The following is a 19,866-nucleotide window of genomic DNA, read 5'->3' on the forward strand; positions in this document are numbered from 1 at the left end:
GCTTCATTAGCTTTAAGTTAAGGTTGCTAGAATGCAAAACCCCATCAACTCAAACTGCAAATATCAAAGAAATAAGCAGGCAGGACATTCAACAGCATATCATCCAGTCATCGGTTCCCCTTTTGAGCCACAGCTACCTCTTTTTACCCACACATCTCCACCCTCATTCTGACCAATCAAGGTACTTCCTTAATTCCATTGGTAAATATAATGCACCACATGCAAATCTCAGTTTTGTAATTTCTACATAAAAATGACTGCCAAATTTAGAACAGTCACTAACTCAGATCACCAATTCACATAACTCCTCCTAAACATTACAGAAAATTTATCTTACAGCCACCTTATGCTATTTGATCCTCTCCTTTACTTTCTCACACACATCATTACAAAGCCACACCAGAGCTACATAGAATGTAACATCTGAACGCCACAGACTATATTAATCATCAAAAGAGCTAAACATACAGTCAGTAAACAGGGACAGAGTTAAGGCTGCACATTTGTTTAAGGTGGAGATACGCAGTGTGTGGAAGGGAAGTTCCTGAGGCTGAGAAGGGGAACTTATGATTGGAATGTGAATTAGGTATTAAATAACTTAATAGTTTATTTCCCTGTGGTTTTTCTGTGGTCAGAGTTGGTGAGATATGCCATCTAGGAATCTTAACTTGCAATATTTGATGCTTTTTCTTCTTCAAATCCCCAGCTCATGGAGTCATAATTATGTGAGACTCTCTGCTGTCATTTTTTTTAAAAGTATGTTTCTACCCTCATGACTGCAGATCTGACCCAAATGCACTGGAAGGCCCCCAAACCAGAAGGCAAATAAAAAGAACTCAACATTGATTTTTAATTATTTTTTTAAAATCTTATTTTTAAGCCAGTCTCTCAGTTATTTTGGTGCATGGCTTTTGAACACTTGGGTTGCTAATACCGAGGTACCTTAGTTTTATTATGTATATTTCCCCACAAAAGATTATCTTTTGTAAAGCATTCTGGGATCCGTCAGGGCACAAGAAGAAAAGTGTTTATCCAGTAGATTTGCTTATTAGCAACCCCTCAGTTTTCAGCAAAAAATTGCCATTATCTGACAGTTGCCAATACGTGGAAGGAGGTTTGTAGGGCTGCAGCCAGGGATGGAAGAACTGGTACATGCTGGTCCTGGACTCCAGGATAGGCTGTGGGCAGGGCAGCGGTGGGGAAAGGGACTGATGTCTGGATGCTGGGGCTTTCCATGGGAAGCAAGGACACTGGGGGACCTGAAGGGATGCAGAGTACCTCTCCAGGCTGCATCCTGCCCTGGAACTGGGGACCATGGCTCAGCACATCCCAGCATCCTCACTTTCCAGGGAAAGCAGATTGCAGGCAGCTTTGCAGCCAGGGAAGGAAGCACTCTGACATGCTAAGCCTGGTTCCCATGTTCCAGGGCAGAACATAGCCTGGAGAAGGCAGGGAGAAGTGGCATGCAGCCCAAGAGCTTCCTTCCCTGGCTGCAGCCCAAGAGGGAAGCTCTTGGACCTGCTGAGCACCAGCTGCAGACAGGATTGTGGGGCTTCTGCTGTCAGAAGACAGGATACTGGGCCATTGGTCTGATCCAGTATGGCTATTCTTATGCAGCCTTGGAAGGAGGCACTGGGACAGGCCAAGCACCAGCTGCAGCTATGTTTGAGGGTCTGCAGCTGGGAAAGGCACGTTCCAGTCCTTCCTATCCTGGCTGCAAACCTGCCTGCAGCTGGGGCTTTCCACAAAACTGGTTTTCAGTAGCTGGCGTGCCTGTTGCCAGTATCCGGACTAATTAACATTATAGTTAACTGGACGGTATTGCTTTCAGGTCAAATGTTTCTATTATCCAAAAGTAGTTGTTATGCAGCTTGTTACTAAGCACCATCTACTGTACTGTTATTCACATCTGGGGCACTATAGCCATAATTGTAATGCTAAAGTTAATGATAGTTAACTAATGCTTTGAGGCGGCACGGCGGTCCAGGGGTTGTGGTGCCGGACTGGGTTTTAAGAGATCTGGGTTCTAATCATGTCACTGCTGTGACTCTGGACAAGTTGCTTCACTTCTGTTCTTCTCTTTTCCCTCCCTATCCCGCCCTACACATAACTTGTCTGCTTAGATCATAAGGTTTTTAGGGGATGGGACTTTCTCTTGCTATGTATCTGTATCTATCTGGCATGTTGGGGCCTGTAGGAATAAAAAAATGGATGTGATTGAGTGGTGTGGTATAAAGGTTTTATTAGCATACATTTGGGATGCCCCCATTACCCATCATAAATTAAGCACAGCTATTTTACAAGAAAACGGTTTTGATTTTTCTACAAAACCAATATTGTTAAGTTATTTGTAAGTATTTCTGGTATTGAAATTGATGTATTTCACCTTTTTTATTGTCTGGATTAAGTAGAGAACTGTTACCCTGTTCACTACCAATAGGGATGGAGTAAGGAGACTGAAGAGTTATTCAGATTTTGGGATACTGTAACTGTTAATATTTTTTATTTTCTTCCCCTACTTTTGTTCTTTTTTCTGGTCTGCTTATTGTTTTATGGAAGTTCTTCAGAAAGGAAAGAACAAACAAATGCAAAACAAATATATAGAAAAATACTTTCTGAAAATGTTTGAGGTTCTTTTCATTGCAAAGGAATAGTAAGGGCTACAGGCAAAAGCTTTGTGTTATTGGTATTGCAGTTCATCTATAAATTTAAATGTGTCACTCCTGCCAACTGTTAGTGGTATTTCTAAACTAGTGCTGTACTCAAGGCCTTTGCCATTACTTGTGATTATTTCTGGTAAAATTTTGTAATTATGTATGGTTTTTTAATATTTTTAGTGACCACACTGCAGAAGAAAACTGAGATCCTTTATCCAAGAAACAATACAATTGAAGCAGAACTTGGTAAGAAATTGGCTCCTAGCACATTATAAAAATTGGAGATTGAACAGAGATGTTAGAGTATTTTGTCTCTTTGTTAATGCATGAGCTCTGTATTATGGTCCTCAGACTTCTTGAGCGTGAGAAACCTTTCCTGTATTTTCCCAAACTTCATTGAACCTTCATTTATATTCTTTTTTTAAAACTAAAAATGGATTTCTCCTGTCTCCCCTGTCAGTCTTGTTATGGTCAGTAAGAAGGCTGCAGCTCTGGCTGGGCTTCTTACATGGCTGAAGCAGCAGCTGCAGCATGGTCTGCTTAATATCTTTTGACCAGCCTACATAATATTGAGTAACTTGCAGTGAGGAGAATGAAGGGGAGGTTCAGAAAAGACCAATGAGAACCATTGGGATTGTGGAAAAGTTCTTGTATGAAGGGAGATTGAAGAGATTTGGATTGTTTACCTTAGAAAGGAGACGAAAAAGAGGGGACACCAATGAAGTCCTCCTCCCACCCCCAAATAAACAAAATCCCACGCTGCTCCAAATAGAGTTTTTACTCCTAAAAGGGAAAAGTGCCAGAGACTGTGTGGTCAACGTGGGACTGTTACTGCTATTGATTTTATATAGAAGATGTTCAGAAGCCACATTGATGGGCAGCAGTATATAACCCAAAAATAGATAAAAGTATATGCAATAATAAATGATATCAAAGGTAGATCAGTAGCTTCCCTCCTCCCTATCTCCTAAAGCAATGAGAAGTCTTTCAATTAAAGTAAAAAGGTGGCAGATTGAAAACTAAATGTTTTTGCACAACATGTAATTAGATTGTAGAACTTGTTGTCACAGGAAGTCTTTGAGCCCAAAATTTAGCAAGGTTCAAAAACTGTTTTGGCTGTTGATATAGATAACAAGAATAGAATCATAGAAGATTAGGGTTGGAAGGGACTTCAGGAGGCCATCTAGTCTGACACCCTGCTCAAAGCAGGACCAACCCCAATAAATCATCCCAGCCAGGGCTTTGTCACCTGAAAAATCTCTAAGGATGGAGATTCCACCACCTCCTTAGTAACCCATTCATCACCCTCCTAGTGAAAAAGTTTTTTCTAATATCCAACCTAGACCTCCCCCACTGCAACTTGAGACCATTGCTCCTAGTTCTGTCATCTGCCACCACTGCGAACAGCCTAGCTCCATCCTCCCTGGAACCCCCTTTCAAGAAGTTAAAGGCTGCTATGAAATCTCCCCTCATTCTTCTTTTCTGCAGACTAAACAAGCCTAATTCCCACAGCCTCTCCTCATAAGTTTTGTGCTCCAGCCCCCTAATCATTTTTGTTGCCCTCCACTGGACTTTCTCCAATTTGTCCTATCTTAGCCACACTTTTTGCAGCTAATGATGCAGTTTATGTTGGAATGGATATTAAACCTCATACTTCAGGGCTTTAGCCCATGTCTAATTATTAGAGCAGGATCAGACCTAATGTGGAGGGCATATTATCCTGCATCTTCCTACTGCAGGTTTCTTATACTTTCCTCTGAAGCATCTGTCACTGGCTTCTGTCAGAGGGGGAGTACTATACTAGATGGCCCTTAGATCTGATCCAATGTGGTAATTCCTCTGTTCTTAAATACTTTGAAATGAATTGGGTTGAGGGGCTCTATGTCCTTTCCCCAAATACCAGGGGCTCCCACCCTGATTCAGTCTCTCATGTTTTACCTTCAAGACCTACCTTTAAAAGAGACTTGAAAAGGGGGCTGAGGAGAAAGGATAAGTGACTTTTTTGCTGCTTTGAGTTCTCTAAACAAACCCTTGCATGTGTTTTCAAATTTAAAAATAAAAACCTGCTAGAAGTTAAGACTGGACTCAATAATTGCCCAGTTTTGTTCTCTTCCTCTGAAGCATCTGGCACCGGCCACTTTTGGAAGACAGATACAGTGCTAGATGGATCATTGGTCTGACCCAGTATGGCCATTCTTATATTCTTAACTAAACTGGCATTTTTGTATCTTTTTAGACTGTCCAATCATGTCTTTCCTGTCACTGTGAGTGTAGGGGGATGGGATGGGAGTGGAATGGGATGCGCTTGCAGACTGAGATGCACATTGTGATCTTTTTCAGCCCATAAGTGAAGAGCTGGGGAATGTCAAATCTTTAACAGATTTTTCCCATTAGATCTTCAAATCTTTATAGGATGTTTTACCTAAATAGATGTTAACAAAATCAAACATAAGAGTTTTAAACAGCCTAGATAAATGCCACTCCCCTCAGTTAGGCCCTGATCCTACAAACACTTATTCACATGAGTAACTTCACATGCACATTTACTGGATTGGACCTTGATCAGATTTCCTTTGCTTGGTATTTGGGATATCATAATTCTACCAGAGGGGTAGGCGTGTTAGTCTGTATACAGCAAAAACAACGAGAGTCCTGGAGCACCTTAAAGACTAATAAATTTCTGGGGGCATAAGCTTTCGTGGGCTGCATCTGACGAAGTGGGTTGCAGCCCATGAAAGCTTATGCCCGCAGAAATTTGTTAGTCTTTAAGGTGCTCCAGGACTCTCGTTATAATTCTACCAGATTTCCAATTGTTGTAGAGTCTCTCAGGGAAAATAAAGCAGACAAGACATGAATTTCTAATGTTTAAAAAAAAAAAAAAAGGGGGGGGGGAACAAATCCTTAAACAACCCCCTTAAACTCCCCACTTCAGGTCATCTTTGTATTTGTAAAGAAACAAGAAAGGCACAAATGTATGTGTTTTCCTTTGTGATTCACCTTTAACCCTAGAAACTGGAAAAACTGACTTTTTTACCGTAAATAAAATCGCAGCAAAAATTGTGTAATTAACAAAAAAATAACCACACTGCTTTTGTTGCTTCATGTCCTGTGTGCTGTCTATTTGGATTATGAATTATTTGCGGGCTAGGCCCTTGTCTTCATACTTGTGTGAGAAAGCATTTAGATCACTTTTGGTGCTATACCAACCATAATAACAAGTGCTTCTGGAATTCTGCTTTCAACAAATGTAGTGTTAAGTCTTCTACAATAAGAGTCTGTTCAGCACACTTTAAGAAAAGTTTTGCAGGATAAAGAGCAATTTATTTAATCCTAACGACATGCTGTATCTTGACCAAATGTAAAAACTGGCAAAGGTTTGTGATATATTTACGCCTCTCTTAACTGTTGTGGATGGAAGAGTTTTGTATTCGTTCTTTTCTGAATTTTCTGCTGTGACGTTGTCACGCTTCTCACTGAAGCCATAAATTTAGAGCGAATATTATTTCATCCATAGATGTGTCAAATTTAAGAGGCAATTATGGTCATTTTCGTCAGAATAGAATTAACACATCTATTTTCTGAAGGGATTAATTGACCGAGCTCTTTATAACATGCTAGGTTAGCTCTTGTAAAACAAACAGCTAATGGTCTGACAAGGGATCTGCTAAAGCTTCATAAATACGCAATCTGACTCCTTTGTTCTGTCAGATTACTCTTTAGATATTTATTACTGGTGTTTGCTATTGTTTCCCATGCTCCTTTACATGAGTGGATCTCATGACTATGCAGAATAAACGATATCTCATGGCCATTTTCCAATGCTATTTTCCAGGAACCAACATTGTTGTGGACTGCAATGTATCAAGTTCTAAAGATAATTCAATTGGTATATCCTGGAGATTCAATAATACTTTAGTTAATTTTTTGTTTATGGGGAGAGTCCAAGAGGGACTTCAGTAAGTATACTTGCATATCAAATGTATATCAGTGGATCACTGACTGCAATGTTTGAAAATACTTTGTGTTTATAATGCCTCTCTTTGCTTCTCATGATGGATCCTAATTCTGTGTTTCCTAGAGCAGTGGTTCTCAACCAGGGGTACATGTACACCTGGAGATACACAGAGGTCTTTCAGGGGTACATCAACTCATCTAGATATTTGCCTTGTTTTACAAGAGGCTATGTTAAAAAGCACTAGCAAAGTCAATACAAACTAAAATTTGATACAGACAATGACTTATTTATACTGTTCTATATCCTGAAATATAAGTACAATATTTATATTTCAATTATTTTATTTTATAATTATATAGTAAAAATGAGAAAATAAGCAATTTTTCAGTAACCGTTTACTGTGACTGTTTTGTATTTTTAAGTCTTATTTTGTAGGCAAGTAGTTTTAAGTGAGGTGAAACTTGGTGGTACTCAATGCAAATCAGACTCCTCAAAGGGTACAGTAGTCTGGAAAGGTTGAGAGTCACTGGCCTAGAGACCAATTTGGACAACTAGTATCCTACTAAACCTCACTAGATCCTAGCAGAAAAATAATGTGGATATTTTGGAACATACTGCTTTGCAAAAAAGCTGTTCAGTAGGCATGGCACCATGCATGGGGTATAATCCCCAAGCACCACCACCACCACTGCATTGGTTTTACCCCCCTGTCCCAAAGAAAAATATTCCTGAAAGTTAAGCGTATGAGCTACTGAAGCAAATCTGTCCAATAGCTGCATACAGAAACCTTATATGCTTTTGAGAAAATAGAATACTAGCCGTTTTGCTAACCTTGAGAGTTCAAAAATCATGAGTCAGGTCCCGTGAAATAGCAAAATTGTCTCAAAAATCAAGAGATTTAAAAAAAATAAATTTTGGTTTCTTTCTATTTGCCTTTTGGTTTCTGTGCACTTGGGACACATTTTCAAGCTTTCCTCTTCAACTATGAGGGCTAGAAAATTTTTCTTTTTAAATGAAAACTGAGATTCTTGAGAAATTATTCAATTACATGAAAAGGGGCTTTCAGAAAAATGCCACATATCATGAAACTTTGTAATAAAATCATAGAATCATAGAAATGTGGGGTAGGAAGGAACCTTAAGAGGTCATCTAGTGCAGCCCCCCACATTAATGGAGGACCTAGACCATCCCTGACAGATGTTTGTCTAAACTGTTATTAAAAACCTCTACTGATGGGGATTCCACAACTTCCCTTGGTAACCTATCCCAGTACTTACCTACATTTATAGTTAGAAGGTTTTTCCTAATGTCTAACCTCAATTACCTTTGCTGCAGATTAAGCCAATTACTAGTACTTATCATAGCTTCAGTGGTAAAGGACTACAATTGATCACCGTCCCCTTTGTAACAGCTCTTAATGTATTTGAAGACTGTTACCAGATTGCCCCCTCAGTCTTATTTTTTCAAGACTATACATACCCAGTTTGGTTTTTTTAACCTTTTGTTATCGGACTAGATGACCTCCTGAGGTCTCTTCCAACCTTAATCTTCTGTGATTCTATGGTCATGTTTTCTAAACCCTTTATTATATTTTGTTGCTGTCTTCTAGACTTTCTCCAAATTGTCCACATCTTTCTCAAAGTGTGGCTCCCAAAACTGGACACAATACTTCAGCTGAGGCCTCATCAGTGCCAAGTAGTAAAAACAATTAGCTCCCATCTCCTGCATACAACACTTGTGTTGATACACCCCCAAAATTAGCCTTTTTTGCAACTGCATCACATTCTTAGCTCATATTCAAATACGTCTACTGCTTTCCCCCATCCACTTCATCAGTAATCCTGCCATGAAGGAAATTAGGTTGGTTTGGCATGATTGGTTCTTGACAAATTCAAGTTGGCTATTACTCATCACTCTGTTATCCCCTACGTCAGTGGTTCTCAATCCACTGGCCACTTGCAGCCCAATGAGCACACAGCTGAGGCCCATGTGACATCTTCAGGGCCATACAGGTAGTATATATATTGTGTGGTTGAGGCCCACATAACACCGAGAGCGCCGCATATGTGGCCCACAATGGTAAATAGGTTGTGAACCACTGCTCTGTATACTTACAAATTGATTGTTTGAAATATGAGAGTTAACAGCACTGTCTGTATATGGAATTGCTTCGTCTTTCTTGAGCAATGATAGCATGAATATCATCCTTACATGTATGTAAATCTAGTCTGTTTTGATTGAGACCTCCTAGTAGTATCTTACTATATGTTTACTCATGAGGCCATGTTCTTGACTGGAGCTCTGAGGCGAATCTGCGATTAAAATAATTTATAATCATAGACTCCAGATACCATTCTGTTTTGAAAAGATTCAGGCATGTTTCAGACATTTATGAAGATAAAATATAACCATTGTCCTGTTGTGTTTTCAAACAAAGAAACCTGTCTAGTGCAGCTTTTATTATTTTAATTATTCACTGCCTTTTTGGATAGAGAGGATTCCTTCCTTGATGAGTACTTATTCTCTACAGTGAGGCTCAACATCACAGAAGTAAAGCATGAGGATTATGGACGTCAATTTGTGTGTCTTGCTGGCGAAGTTGCAGCCTACATTGCATTAAGACAGCCAGGTCAAGCATTCAATCTTAATAATGTTCTGAACTGTTCTCGTAGTCAGGAATTAATTTTAAAAGGAAATGAGGGGAACACTTTGAAAAGGGACAGATTGAGGGTGAGTGAAAATTTGGGATAATTATATGGACAGGAAAGAGGCTATAAAATCATTGTAAATCTGGAGTAGCTTCATTAACGTCAAAGGAGTTACTATAAATTTATGGCGATGTAATTGAGAACAGTGTGTATAGAGCACTGAAAAATGAATTTACTGACAGGATTATTCATGAAAACTACAACATCTGCATTACCATTGATGAATACATACGGAAAGCAAATTCTGATTCTAAGAGTTGTGCTTCTCCAGTCATAGAACCAAAATGTTCTGTGTTCCCATGTGTCCAGTCAAGACAGCGTAAATTTCAAGTATTGAATACTACCTTCAATGAACTGCTTATGAACAAGCTGTAGACCTAAAATTCTTTGCAGCAATTATTTGTCAAATAATTTTGAATAATAAATACATTCAAGAAAATCATGATTGGCTTGCAGACAATTCATGAGCAGAAGAAGAGGAGAGAGATGTCAGATTATTTGTTATGAATTATTCACAGAGTTATAACTGTCTTTAGGCAGCTTAAAAGGACCTTAATTTCAGAATGCTACACAGTTATGTTTGAATGTTCCTAACTCGACCAATGCTGCAGTTTCAATGTATTATGTATTTTTCCTTTGCTGATATAGATCGAAATTTTCAAGGATACTTGATTGGAGGACTCCTTGCATCAGTGTTTGTAACAGTTGTTGCCATATTAATCTACAAGTTTTTCAAGGTTGATATTGTGCTTTGGTATAGAAAATCCTGTTGCCCTTTTCTGATTAAAGAAGGTAGGGGTGAGTGCGTGCGTGTAGCTCTGTGGCTAATGTACATAGCATACAATCCCAGGATTCATGAACAATTCTTAAGAGAATAAGAAGCTACATTTCTTTTGTTAAACCTTTTTAAGGGAGAACAGATGCAGAAAATGTCCCTGAGTGAGCAAGCTTCTTTGGAATTTCCATCTGTGGGTTGTGTTATGTTTCCAATATGAGTGATGAAAAGATTGAGTACTAGATTTTTAAAGGGCTTCTTCTCAGTGTCCTTCCTGCAGATACAGTCTTGTCCAATGTATTTTATGCACAGTTAGTTATGAGTGAAAATTCTGCCTTTTAGATACTGAAGTACTTCAGTATGGCCATCTTAGTGGCAGCATTTTTATTTATATTGTGGCAGCCACTAGAAGCCCAGAGACCTCTTGCACTAGGCTCTGTGCAAACATATAGCAAAATGATGATAATCGCTGCCCAAAAGAGTTTACATGCATAGACAGCAGGTGAATATGATAGCCAAGGGGAACACCAGGTATCAATGGAATGATACTAGTCAGCATGATAAGCAGTGGTCACAGAACACCAGTGCTCTAATCATTGTCCATTGTAGGTATCATAGCAGAGAAAGAGGGGTTTGAAGGAGGACCATGAGGTACTTTTGTAGATATTGATATGGCACTCCTACGAAGCATAGGGACAGCATGGTAGTAAGTATGCTTATTGGAAAATTCATAATTTTAACTGTAAGATGTGAATCTATGATTCACTGAAGGTAAAAAATGGGTGCAATCTTTGCACGTGCAAAATGTGTGCCAACAAAAAAGGAAGTCTGCCTTTTGAAAATCTGCGCTTAAATGCATTTTGAACAGAAGGTGGTGAAATGCCTTATATATGTAAGCTACCAAACGCTGGCTTGCGTAGGAAGTACAGGTATGTAAGTCTGCTAGAAACATAAACCTTCTTCAGGTTTATCTGCTCTTGCTTTGCAGGGAAACTATTTCTGTCTGCAAGATGTGCATACTACAAAGCACTTACAGCTGCAGAGCAGTTCTTGTCATTAAAGACTGATGTCACCAAAAGCCTCTGTTGCAGCAGACAAGTGACAGTGTGATAAGGTAGTTTGTTGCTCAGTGTTAAAACTGAAATCAGGGATATCCACTAAGGCACTGTAGAACTTCTAGCCAGCCCTGCAGCTATTGGTATTTTTCATTCTAGATAGGTGGTAAAACAGTATATTTGGGCAATTTTAAATTTGCCTGAATAATTAAATGCAGTTAATTTTAGCTGTATTCTTTTTGTAGCATTTAACAAAGATTGCTTTATTATTCACCTGAGGTTATCTGTATATTCTGTTCAAATAATTAACTCATACAATAAAGTTTAAAGTAGAAAAGGTGGGGAAAATATCCTTATTCCTTTGTCTTATGGATATCATTGCTTTTATCTTGTTCAGTTTCAGATGGGAAGATCTATGATGCATATGTATTGTATCCAAAAATCAACAAAGTAGATTGCATCTACACGCCAGATTGCTTTGTGCTAAAGGTGCTTCCTGAGGTCTTAGAGAGACAGTGTGGATATAATCTCTTTATACTTGGAAGGGATGATTTACCAGGAAAAGGTAAAATGAAAAATGATTGTATTCTCTCATTTAAAATAAAACGGAGGGAGTTTTCTCATCTTTTCTTTGGATACTGGAAGAGGGCAGGAAAGTTTCACATCAGTGTAGTCCCCTGGGTCACATCATGACATAGATTCAGGAGAGGAAGGCACCAATTTTTATAATAGTAATTTTGAGAATATAGATGCTCTGAAATATTTCAAATTAAAACAAGTGTGGAATGGAACTACTAGTGAAAGTGGGAGGAGAGAAGGCCACTTAGCAACAAAATCCAGTGTGTCTCCAGGCTGAACTGCAGTAGAGAGAGGTCAAGGGAAAAGATTAGTTTGCCTAAGGATTTTGGATACTACATCTAGAAGGGGGAGCTTCAGGGATCCTCTCCCAAGAAAAATTCTTGTAAGATGTCACACCCGATCCTCTGTTTTCTTGCTTTAGATCAAATATTGGCAGCATTCCCCATAGTCCCTGAATTCTCAGTGATAGAACCAGCCTTTCTTGAAGCATTGTGTCCTATCTGTGACTGAGAAAAAACATTGTTCTTGGCAGGATATGCTCTCCTCTTCTATCTGATTCTTGTTTTGGTATCACATTTTTGTTACCCCATCTCTGGTTTTCTCTCTTCTCTCTCTATTACAGTAGAACCTCAGAGTTACACAAGCACCTTGGGAATGGAGGTTGTTCGTAACTCTGAAATGTTCGTAAGTCTGAACAAAACCTTATGGTGGTTCTTTCAAAAGTTTTACAACTGAACATTGACTTAATACAGCTTTGAAACTTGACCATGCAGAAAAAAAATGCTGCTTTCCCTTTATTTTTTTCATAGTTTATGTTTAACACACAGTACTGTACTGTATTTGCTTTTTTTTTTTTTTTTTTTTTGGCCTCTGCTACTGCCTGATTGCATTCTTCCAAACGAGGTGTGTGGTTGACTAATCAGTTTGTAACTCTGAAGTTCTACTATAAGTGTTTTTCTGTCCCGTTGTTCTTCCTCTCCAGTCTTCCCCTGATTTCTTGTTTACTTTCATTTCACATTTGATTTCTCCCTTCCCTTCCTTCTATATTTCTCTCCTTCTCCACCATCTCATGTTTCCCTTTCATTTTTTTTATTTCCTCCATGGATCCTTCAGTTACACTGTTTTGTTTGCAGGGGAACTTAATTGCTGGCCCCACTTGCCCCTCCAATACAGACAAACCCTCGAAACTTTGGTACCTTTGCCTCTTTCTGAGAAAGTTCAGTGAAGTTTTCTTCCATCTGCCCTTTTCACACGACATACTCCACCTTTTCCCCTTAGCCTGTAGATAACATGTCGGTGCTACTTCTTGTGCTCCTATGTGGTGGACTTCACGCATCTCCCACTAGGTGGCATTCTGCTCCTAAATCTCTCTGCAATGTGTCCATGGGAATAGAGTGTTCTTGGCGTCATAGAAAACTCTTTCTTGGTACCTTTAAGACCAGAAAAGATGGAAGAGTAATGCTCTGGGAGAGAGGAAAAGCTATTCTGCCAGTGATCTCAGAGAGCCATGGAGGAGATCTGGTATGAGAGACCATCAAGAAGCTGATTGTTTTTTGCTTTGTTTAGTACAATAAAACCTAACCAGTTGGTACTGAATGTTTGTTCTTTCTAATGCTTCTACACTATCACATTTGCTTAGTATAGAAAAGACAGTTTTTCATTGCTAACATGCTTTTATTTTGTTCTGTACACTTACATTAAGATTTATATTAAAACAGAGTAAAAACAGCTTCTGAAGCTGAGATAATTGATTTTGAAATATGGATACAAAGCAAAATGGATTTTTTTTGTTACTAGTTATAATTGTAGAATTCATATTTCTGAAAGAAATCTTTAAATTGAGTGAATTTATTTTTAGTAACATTTTTAATTGATATTTAGTGAAAAGTAGCAAGACATTCTTCTTCGAGTGCCGGTTCTCATGTGTATTCCACTGTGGATCTGCATGCACCCGGTGCCAGAGAACTTTGAAAGCAGTGTCTGTTAGTCCTCACATGGGCCCTGGCTCACCTCGTGCCTCTGACTGAGGAGATAAAGAGCAAGATGGCTGACTGCCTCTCCAGATCCTTCTCACCGCTGCATGCTAACTCAAGTTCCCTATGGCTCACATTAGCATGTCTAATTCCATCCCTGGAATAGGACACATAGTTTACAGTTCTCACCATGAAAGAAGCCTACTTTCACGTGGACACCACTCTGCTCACAGACATGTTCTCAGATTCATGGTGGGCTCCGGCCACTTTCAATACAGAGTACTCCCTTTCAGCATCACTACCACCCAGAGGGTCTTTACCAAAGTGTTCTCTCTGGTAGCAGCCTCTATCAGATGCCGTGGTTTCACTGTCTTCCCCAACCTCGACAACTGGATCCTTGTCACCAGGTCATGCCAAGAGGCCCATTCATCCAGGTTGACAGTTCAAACTCCTCTCCGCTTTTGGGGTCAATGTAAATGCCAAAAAATGAGTCCTCCCTCCCATGCAGACTTAGACTTCATTGGGGTGTCCTTAATTCAGTCAGAGCAAGGGCTTATCTGCTGAGGGATAGGTTTCAGGTTATGAATGATATCACAGTCTGCTCATTCTAGGCTTGGTTTTTGTATGGGGATCCTTAGAGTGATCACGTTCTCAGGCTAAAAAGAACATCTAATAGTAGGAAGGATTCCACTAGGAAATGTTACCTAGCCAAGTGGAAGCATTTTGCTATTTGGGCATATCAGAGATGTATTTTTCCAGGAGCTGCAGATATTCCTCTCATCATTCTGGACTATATTCTTTCCAAAAAAGCAGCAGGTTTGTCTATCAGCTCCTTATGGGTCCACTTGGCAGCAATCAGTGCATACCATCTACCTTTGCATGACTACTCGATTTTCATGCGCCCCTGACTAGCAGATTCTTGAAAGGACTAACCAGAACCTTTCTACCTATCAAAAAGCCTACTCCCCAATGGGACTTGAACCTTGTTCTCTCAGTGCTCACTAAGACTCCTTTTTAGCTTTAGCTTCTTGCTGCATGTTTCTCCTGTCCACGAAGGTTGTGATCCTGGTAGCCATCACTTCATCCAGGAGGACTGATGATCAATGCCACAAGCATTGATGGCGGGGCTCTCTTACACTATATTCCATAAGGACAAAGTTTCTTTAAATTAACCCAGAAAGTAGTCTGTTTCCCCCTGAACCAGTCAATTTACTTACCCGTGTTCCTCCCAAAACCTCACGCATCCTTAGAAGAAAAGAGGTGCCATTCCCTTGCCGTTTGGTGAGCCTTAGCCTTTTACCTGCAGAGAACAAAACCAATCAGAGAGTCTCCCAGACTATTTGTCACCATAGCGGAAAGGGTTTGGGGTCAAAGAATCTCAAAATGGATTTCAGACTGTATTTTGCTCTGCTATCAGCTATTTAATTCTTCCCCTCACCCCCGTAGCATAAGAGCTCATTCCACAAGAGTGCAAGCAGCATCTGTGCCATCATTTCAAGAGGTTCCTCTACCTGACATCTTCAAGGCAGCTTTGAGGAGTTCCATCCACATGTTGGTGAGACACTATGCCTTGGTACAGGACTCCTCTGCTGATACATCTTTTGGAATCACAGACCTTCATTCGGCTCTGCCATCTACAGCCTCTCACTTGCCTCCTATTTGAGAACTGCTTCAGTGACCCACAGTGAATACCCATAGGGTCCAGCACTTTAAGAAGAGAAAGTTACTTACCTTACAGTAACTGGAGATTCTTTGAGATGTGTGGTCCTATCTGTATTCCACAACCTGCCCTCCTCCTCCTCTGTTTCAGATCTTCTCTGATTTGCAGTGAAGAAGGAACTGGAGAGACAGTCAGTCCACCCCACCCTTTATCTCCTGGGTCGGTGGCACAAGGTGAGCCAGGGAGCATGTGTGGACCAACGGACACTGCTTTAAACGTTCTCTAGCACTGGGGGCATGCAAAGTATGCTTATCCACAGTGGAATACAGTTAGGGGCCATACATCTTGAAGAATACCAGTTGCTATAAGGTGCATAACTTTCTCTTACTTTGCATGGTTTAAAAACAAAAACAAATCAGCTGTATCATAAAATAAGGCCTAGTGTGCACACCTAAAAAGGGATGTGGTTTTCTTGCCATCAAAAACCTCTGTAGTGTAGATACAATTATACCAGTATAAAAGTGCCTATGTGGTTTTTGTGCTTCTCTACTGGAATATGCTATGCTGACATACCCGTGTCTATACTAGAAGGGTTTTGCCACTCTAACTATGCTGTAAATATCTATTTTTAGTGTGTGTGTGTGGGGGGGGGGGGTGTGAGTCTTCTGTATGAGCTAAAAGTTGGTGTGTTTTGATCATTCTTTGTCTTTTATAGCTGTGGTCAACGTTGTTGATGAAACCATGAAACAAAGTAGAAGGCTTATAATTGTGTTAGTACCAGAATCATCAAGTTGCAGTTTATTAGAGGATATCTCTGAACAGCAACTGGCTGTGTACAATGCTCTGATCCGGGACGGAATTAAAGTTATTTTGATTGAGCTGGATAAAATAAAGGACTACATGAACATGCCAGAGTCAATCAAATACATTAAACAAAAGCATGGGGCCATCAGATGGAAAGGAGACTTCACAAGGAAATCTTATTCAGCAAATACAAGATTTTGGAAGAACGTCAGATACCGAATGCCACCCAGACATCCGACTTCTTCAGAACTACACTTGCTGCCAACAACCTTGAACACCTTTCAAACAACAGGAAGATGAGGCATATGTCACTTTAAAGGCTCTGGGCAACTCCTTTTCGAATGCTGTTTTGATGGATTTTATTAAAATGCTGATTGTGTACATGATAAATGGATGATTTCACTTAAAGCCTTTAGGATTGCATTCACAGATTAAAGAAAGCTAATCAATGATCATTTCACTGTGTAGAGCTAGCCAGCTGGGGACACAGAAGTATTCCTTCAATATTGTGTTAATGACAGTATTCGAAGGATGACATCAGAAAAGAAGCACCAAACAGCAGAAACCTCGGGGGGGGGGGGGGGTATGCTTTTGAAAGGACACCTTTTTAAGACTCTTTTTGAACAGTCTGTTTCTAGGGGGGAAAAAACTGTATTAAAGCAGATTAAGTATAATGAACATTCAGGCATCTTTTATGTTAGTTAGTATAGATTTATATTATGAGTTTTGTTTAGTGATATTTTATGTCTTTAACCCCGTTGATACAATTGCAGTGGTTGGCAGCGCTATTTGTTAATCTGTTCTTTATCACTAATTTATTCAGTCCACCTGGGTTAGACCCTCTTCACCTGGCCATCAAGCACAGTCAGACATTGCCATTTATATCCTGCAAAAGCTCATCTTACTCTGAATTGTAGACCTCAAACTCCTAACAAATACATTTTTAGATGAATATGAACAGTTTGAAAGATGGAAGCAGTTCAGATGAAAGATACTACAGTGATTGTTTTTTAAGCATAATATTATTGAAGATATTTTAAATGATCTGGAAGAGGGGCAAAGGATTAAATAGATGTCAAATGTTAAACTAGTTCACAGATAGTACTAAGCTGGGGTATGAGGCAAACACCAAGGAGAACAAAGTAATCATACAAAGGCTAGAAATCCATGTGTAAATTGATATACCCTAATCCAGTGAGAAGCGTTACAAAATGTACTGTACTGAACAGTCAATGAGCTGGCAGAAAGAAAGATTAGATGATCAAATAAGTCTCTTCCATCTCCTAACTTCTAAGAATTGTTGAGAAATGATACAGTGTGTGTAATGTTGGTTAGGTATAAGTATTAAGTTAATGGGGCAGGTGTGGGATTTTTTGGGTTTGTTTTTTAAGAAAATATACATATGCCACCATTGCAGTTGATCTTTAGTACATTTTCAGTACTGTTTTGAGTACATTTTTGAAACAACCTGCAGGGATTTGATGGTATAATTTCCTCTTGCATAAATTATAATGGGACTGTTAAAACCTCTTACAGTTTTGTGGAAAATATAACCCTTTTGAAGCAACTGCGTATTGTTAGCCATAATGAACAGAACTAGGACACAGAGGCTGCTGACTAGGAGAGGTGGCAATTTTTAGAAATGATACCTTTTTGAGAAAAGGAGTCAGGATTTTCATTGACAGTTCCTGGCACAGTGAAAGATACAATGTTTTCAGGTTGTAATAGAGTAGTCTGTGCATGGTTATCCAAGTGCTCTGACTACAACTGCTTAGAAAATTTGTCTGTACTGGAAAGGACCACCAGCCCCTGGGATATATTTAAGATGCAAGGATTTACAACAACAAACTACTCAATGTATCAGCTTTCAGTTGATTAACAGGTGGAAGGAAATTTGTATTTTTGTAAATGATAGACTCATAAACTTTAAGGTCAGAAGGACCAATATGATCATCTAGTCTTACCTCCTGCCCAATGCAGGCCACAGAACCTCCTCATCCACCCACTCCTGTAATAAACCTCTAACCTATGACTGAGTTATTAAAGTCCTCAAATCATAGTTTAAAGAATTCAAGGTACAGAGAATCCACCAGCAAGTGATCCAGGCCCCATGCTACAGAGGAAGGCGAAAAGCCCCCTGAGTCTTTGCCAATCTGCCCTGGGGGAAAATTCCTTCCCAACCCCAAATATGGTGATCAGTTGAACCCTGAGCATGTGGGCAAGACTCACCAGCCAGACACCTAAGAAAGAATTATCTGTAGTAACTCAGAACCCACCTCATCAAATGTCCCATCACAGGCCATTGGCTTATCTGCCACCACTAGTCAAATATCAGCCAATTGCCAAACTAGACTGTCCCATCATACCATCCCCTCCATGCATTTATCAAGCTCAGTTTTGAAGCCAGATAGGTTTTTTGCCCCCACTGCTCCCGTTGGAAGGCTATTCCAGAACTTCACTCCTCTGATGGTTAGGGAACTGTGTGATTATGGGAAACTTTAAGTGATGGACAAATACTAGTAGTAATAATAGGGCCCAGATTTTCCTGGATGTGATAGCTGATGAATTCCATCACCAGATAGTTACTGAACCAACAAGAGAGGATGCCATTTTAGATTTTGTATTGGTGAGTAGTGAAGACCTCATAGAAGAACTGGTTGTAGGGGACAACCTTGGTTTGAGCGACCATGAGCTAAATCAGTTCAAACTAAATGGAAGGATAAACAAATAGATCTGAGACTAGGGTCTTTGATTTCAAAAGGGCTAACTTAAAAAAATTAAGGGAATTAGTTGGGGAAGTGGACTGGACTGAAGAACTCATGGATCTAAAGGTGGAGGAAGCTTGGAATTATTTCAAGTCAAAGTTGCAGGAATGATCTGAAGCCTGCACAGCTTCCAAAATGGCTCTCTCGATTAATGAGCTCTTATTGGACCCTGCCAAGGTGACGTGGCAATCCTCCACATCCGCCCCTTCAATTTGCAAGAGGGTGGGTAGACAAGGAATATTATGTACCTGCAAAGGACACACAATTGTTATTTTCACATCTGTCCCCCAAATGGATTATCGTGGATGCAGTGAATTCTCAGGGATGCCAGCATCACTTTAAATCTACCCCTTATGATTGGGACTGGAAGCACTTGGACCTGTTTGGAAGGAAGGCTTATTCCTTGGCCACCCTCCAGTTTAGAGTGGCGAACTACCAAGCCTTATGGGCTAAATATTACTACCAGAATTATACAAAGTTGAGTTCTTTTATTGAACAGCTACCTAATTCTCACAAGGAGCAATTTAAGGCCTTAGTTAATGAAGGCCAACTGGTGGCAAAAATGCCCCTCCAATTTGCACTCAATGCAGCTGAAACAGCAGCTTGTTCCATATCAACTACAACTGTGATGAGATGGGCCTTGTGGGTTCACCTCTCCAGCTTCCCTAAGGAGGTCCAAATGATGGTGGAGGACCTCCCATTTGAGGGGGCAATACTATTTGCTGAAAAGAACAATGCCTCCCTCCACACATTAAAGGATTAACGGGCCACTCTTCGATCCCTCGGGATATATACACCTGGATACAAAAGAAAGTATAATCCACAGCCGCCATTTAAGTCTTGTTTGCAATATGCATCTTCTTACTCATCTCAATACCCATCTCAGTATGCATAGAGGCCATATGAACCTCAGAGGGAGAAGCCCAGGTTCCTCA

At 39.9% G+C, this 19,866-nt stretch overlaps 1 protein-coding gene across 1 annotated transcript in view; it reads left to right on the plus strand.

The window, feature by feature from the left end:
* The window catches only part of LOC137163345 (interleukin-1 receptor-like 2), a 36,662-nt gene extending 18,464 nt beyond the window's left edge, over positions 1-18,198 (plus strand). Inside the window, exons 8-13 of the mRNA XM_067563522.1 lie at positions 2,838-2,903; positions 6,490-6,613; positions 9,105-9,241; positions 9,969-10,112; positions 11,548-11,715; positions 16,078-18,198. Coding sequence (XP_067419623.1) covers positions 2,838-2,903; positions 6,490-6,613; positions 9,105-9,241; positions 9,969-10,112; positions 11,548-11,715; positions 16,078-16,466 — 1,028 coding nt within the window. The 3' untranslated portion in view covers positions 16,467-18,198. The remainder of the gene's footprint in view (positions 1-2,837; positions 2,904-6,489; positions 6,614-9,104; positions 9,242-9,968; positions 10,113-11,547; positions 11,716-16,077) is intronic.
* Positions 18,199-19,866: the final 1,668 nt, after the last annotated feature.

This window comes from Emydura macquarii, unplaced genomic scaffold (genome assembly GCF_026122565.2).
Source record: "Emydura macquarii macquarii isolate MOO-44397 ecotype Brisbane River unplaced genomic scaffold, CSIRO-AGI_Emac_v2 contig_2531, whole genome shotgun sequence".
NCBI classification, from domain to species: domain Eukaryota; kingdom Metazoa; phylum Chordata; order Testudines; family Chelidae; genus Emydura; species Emydura macquarii.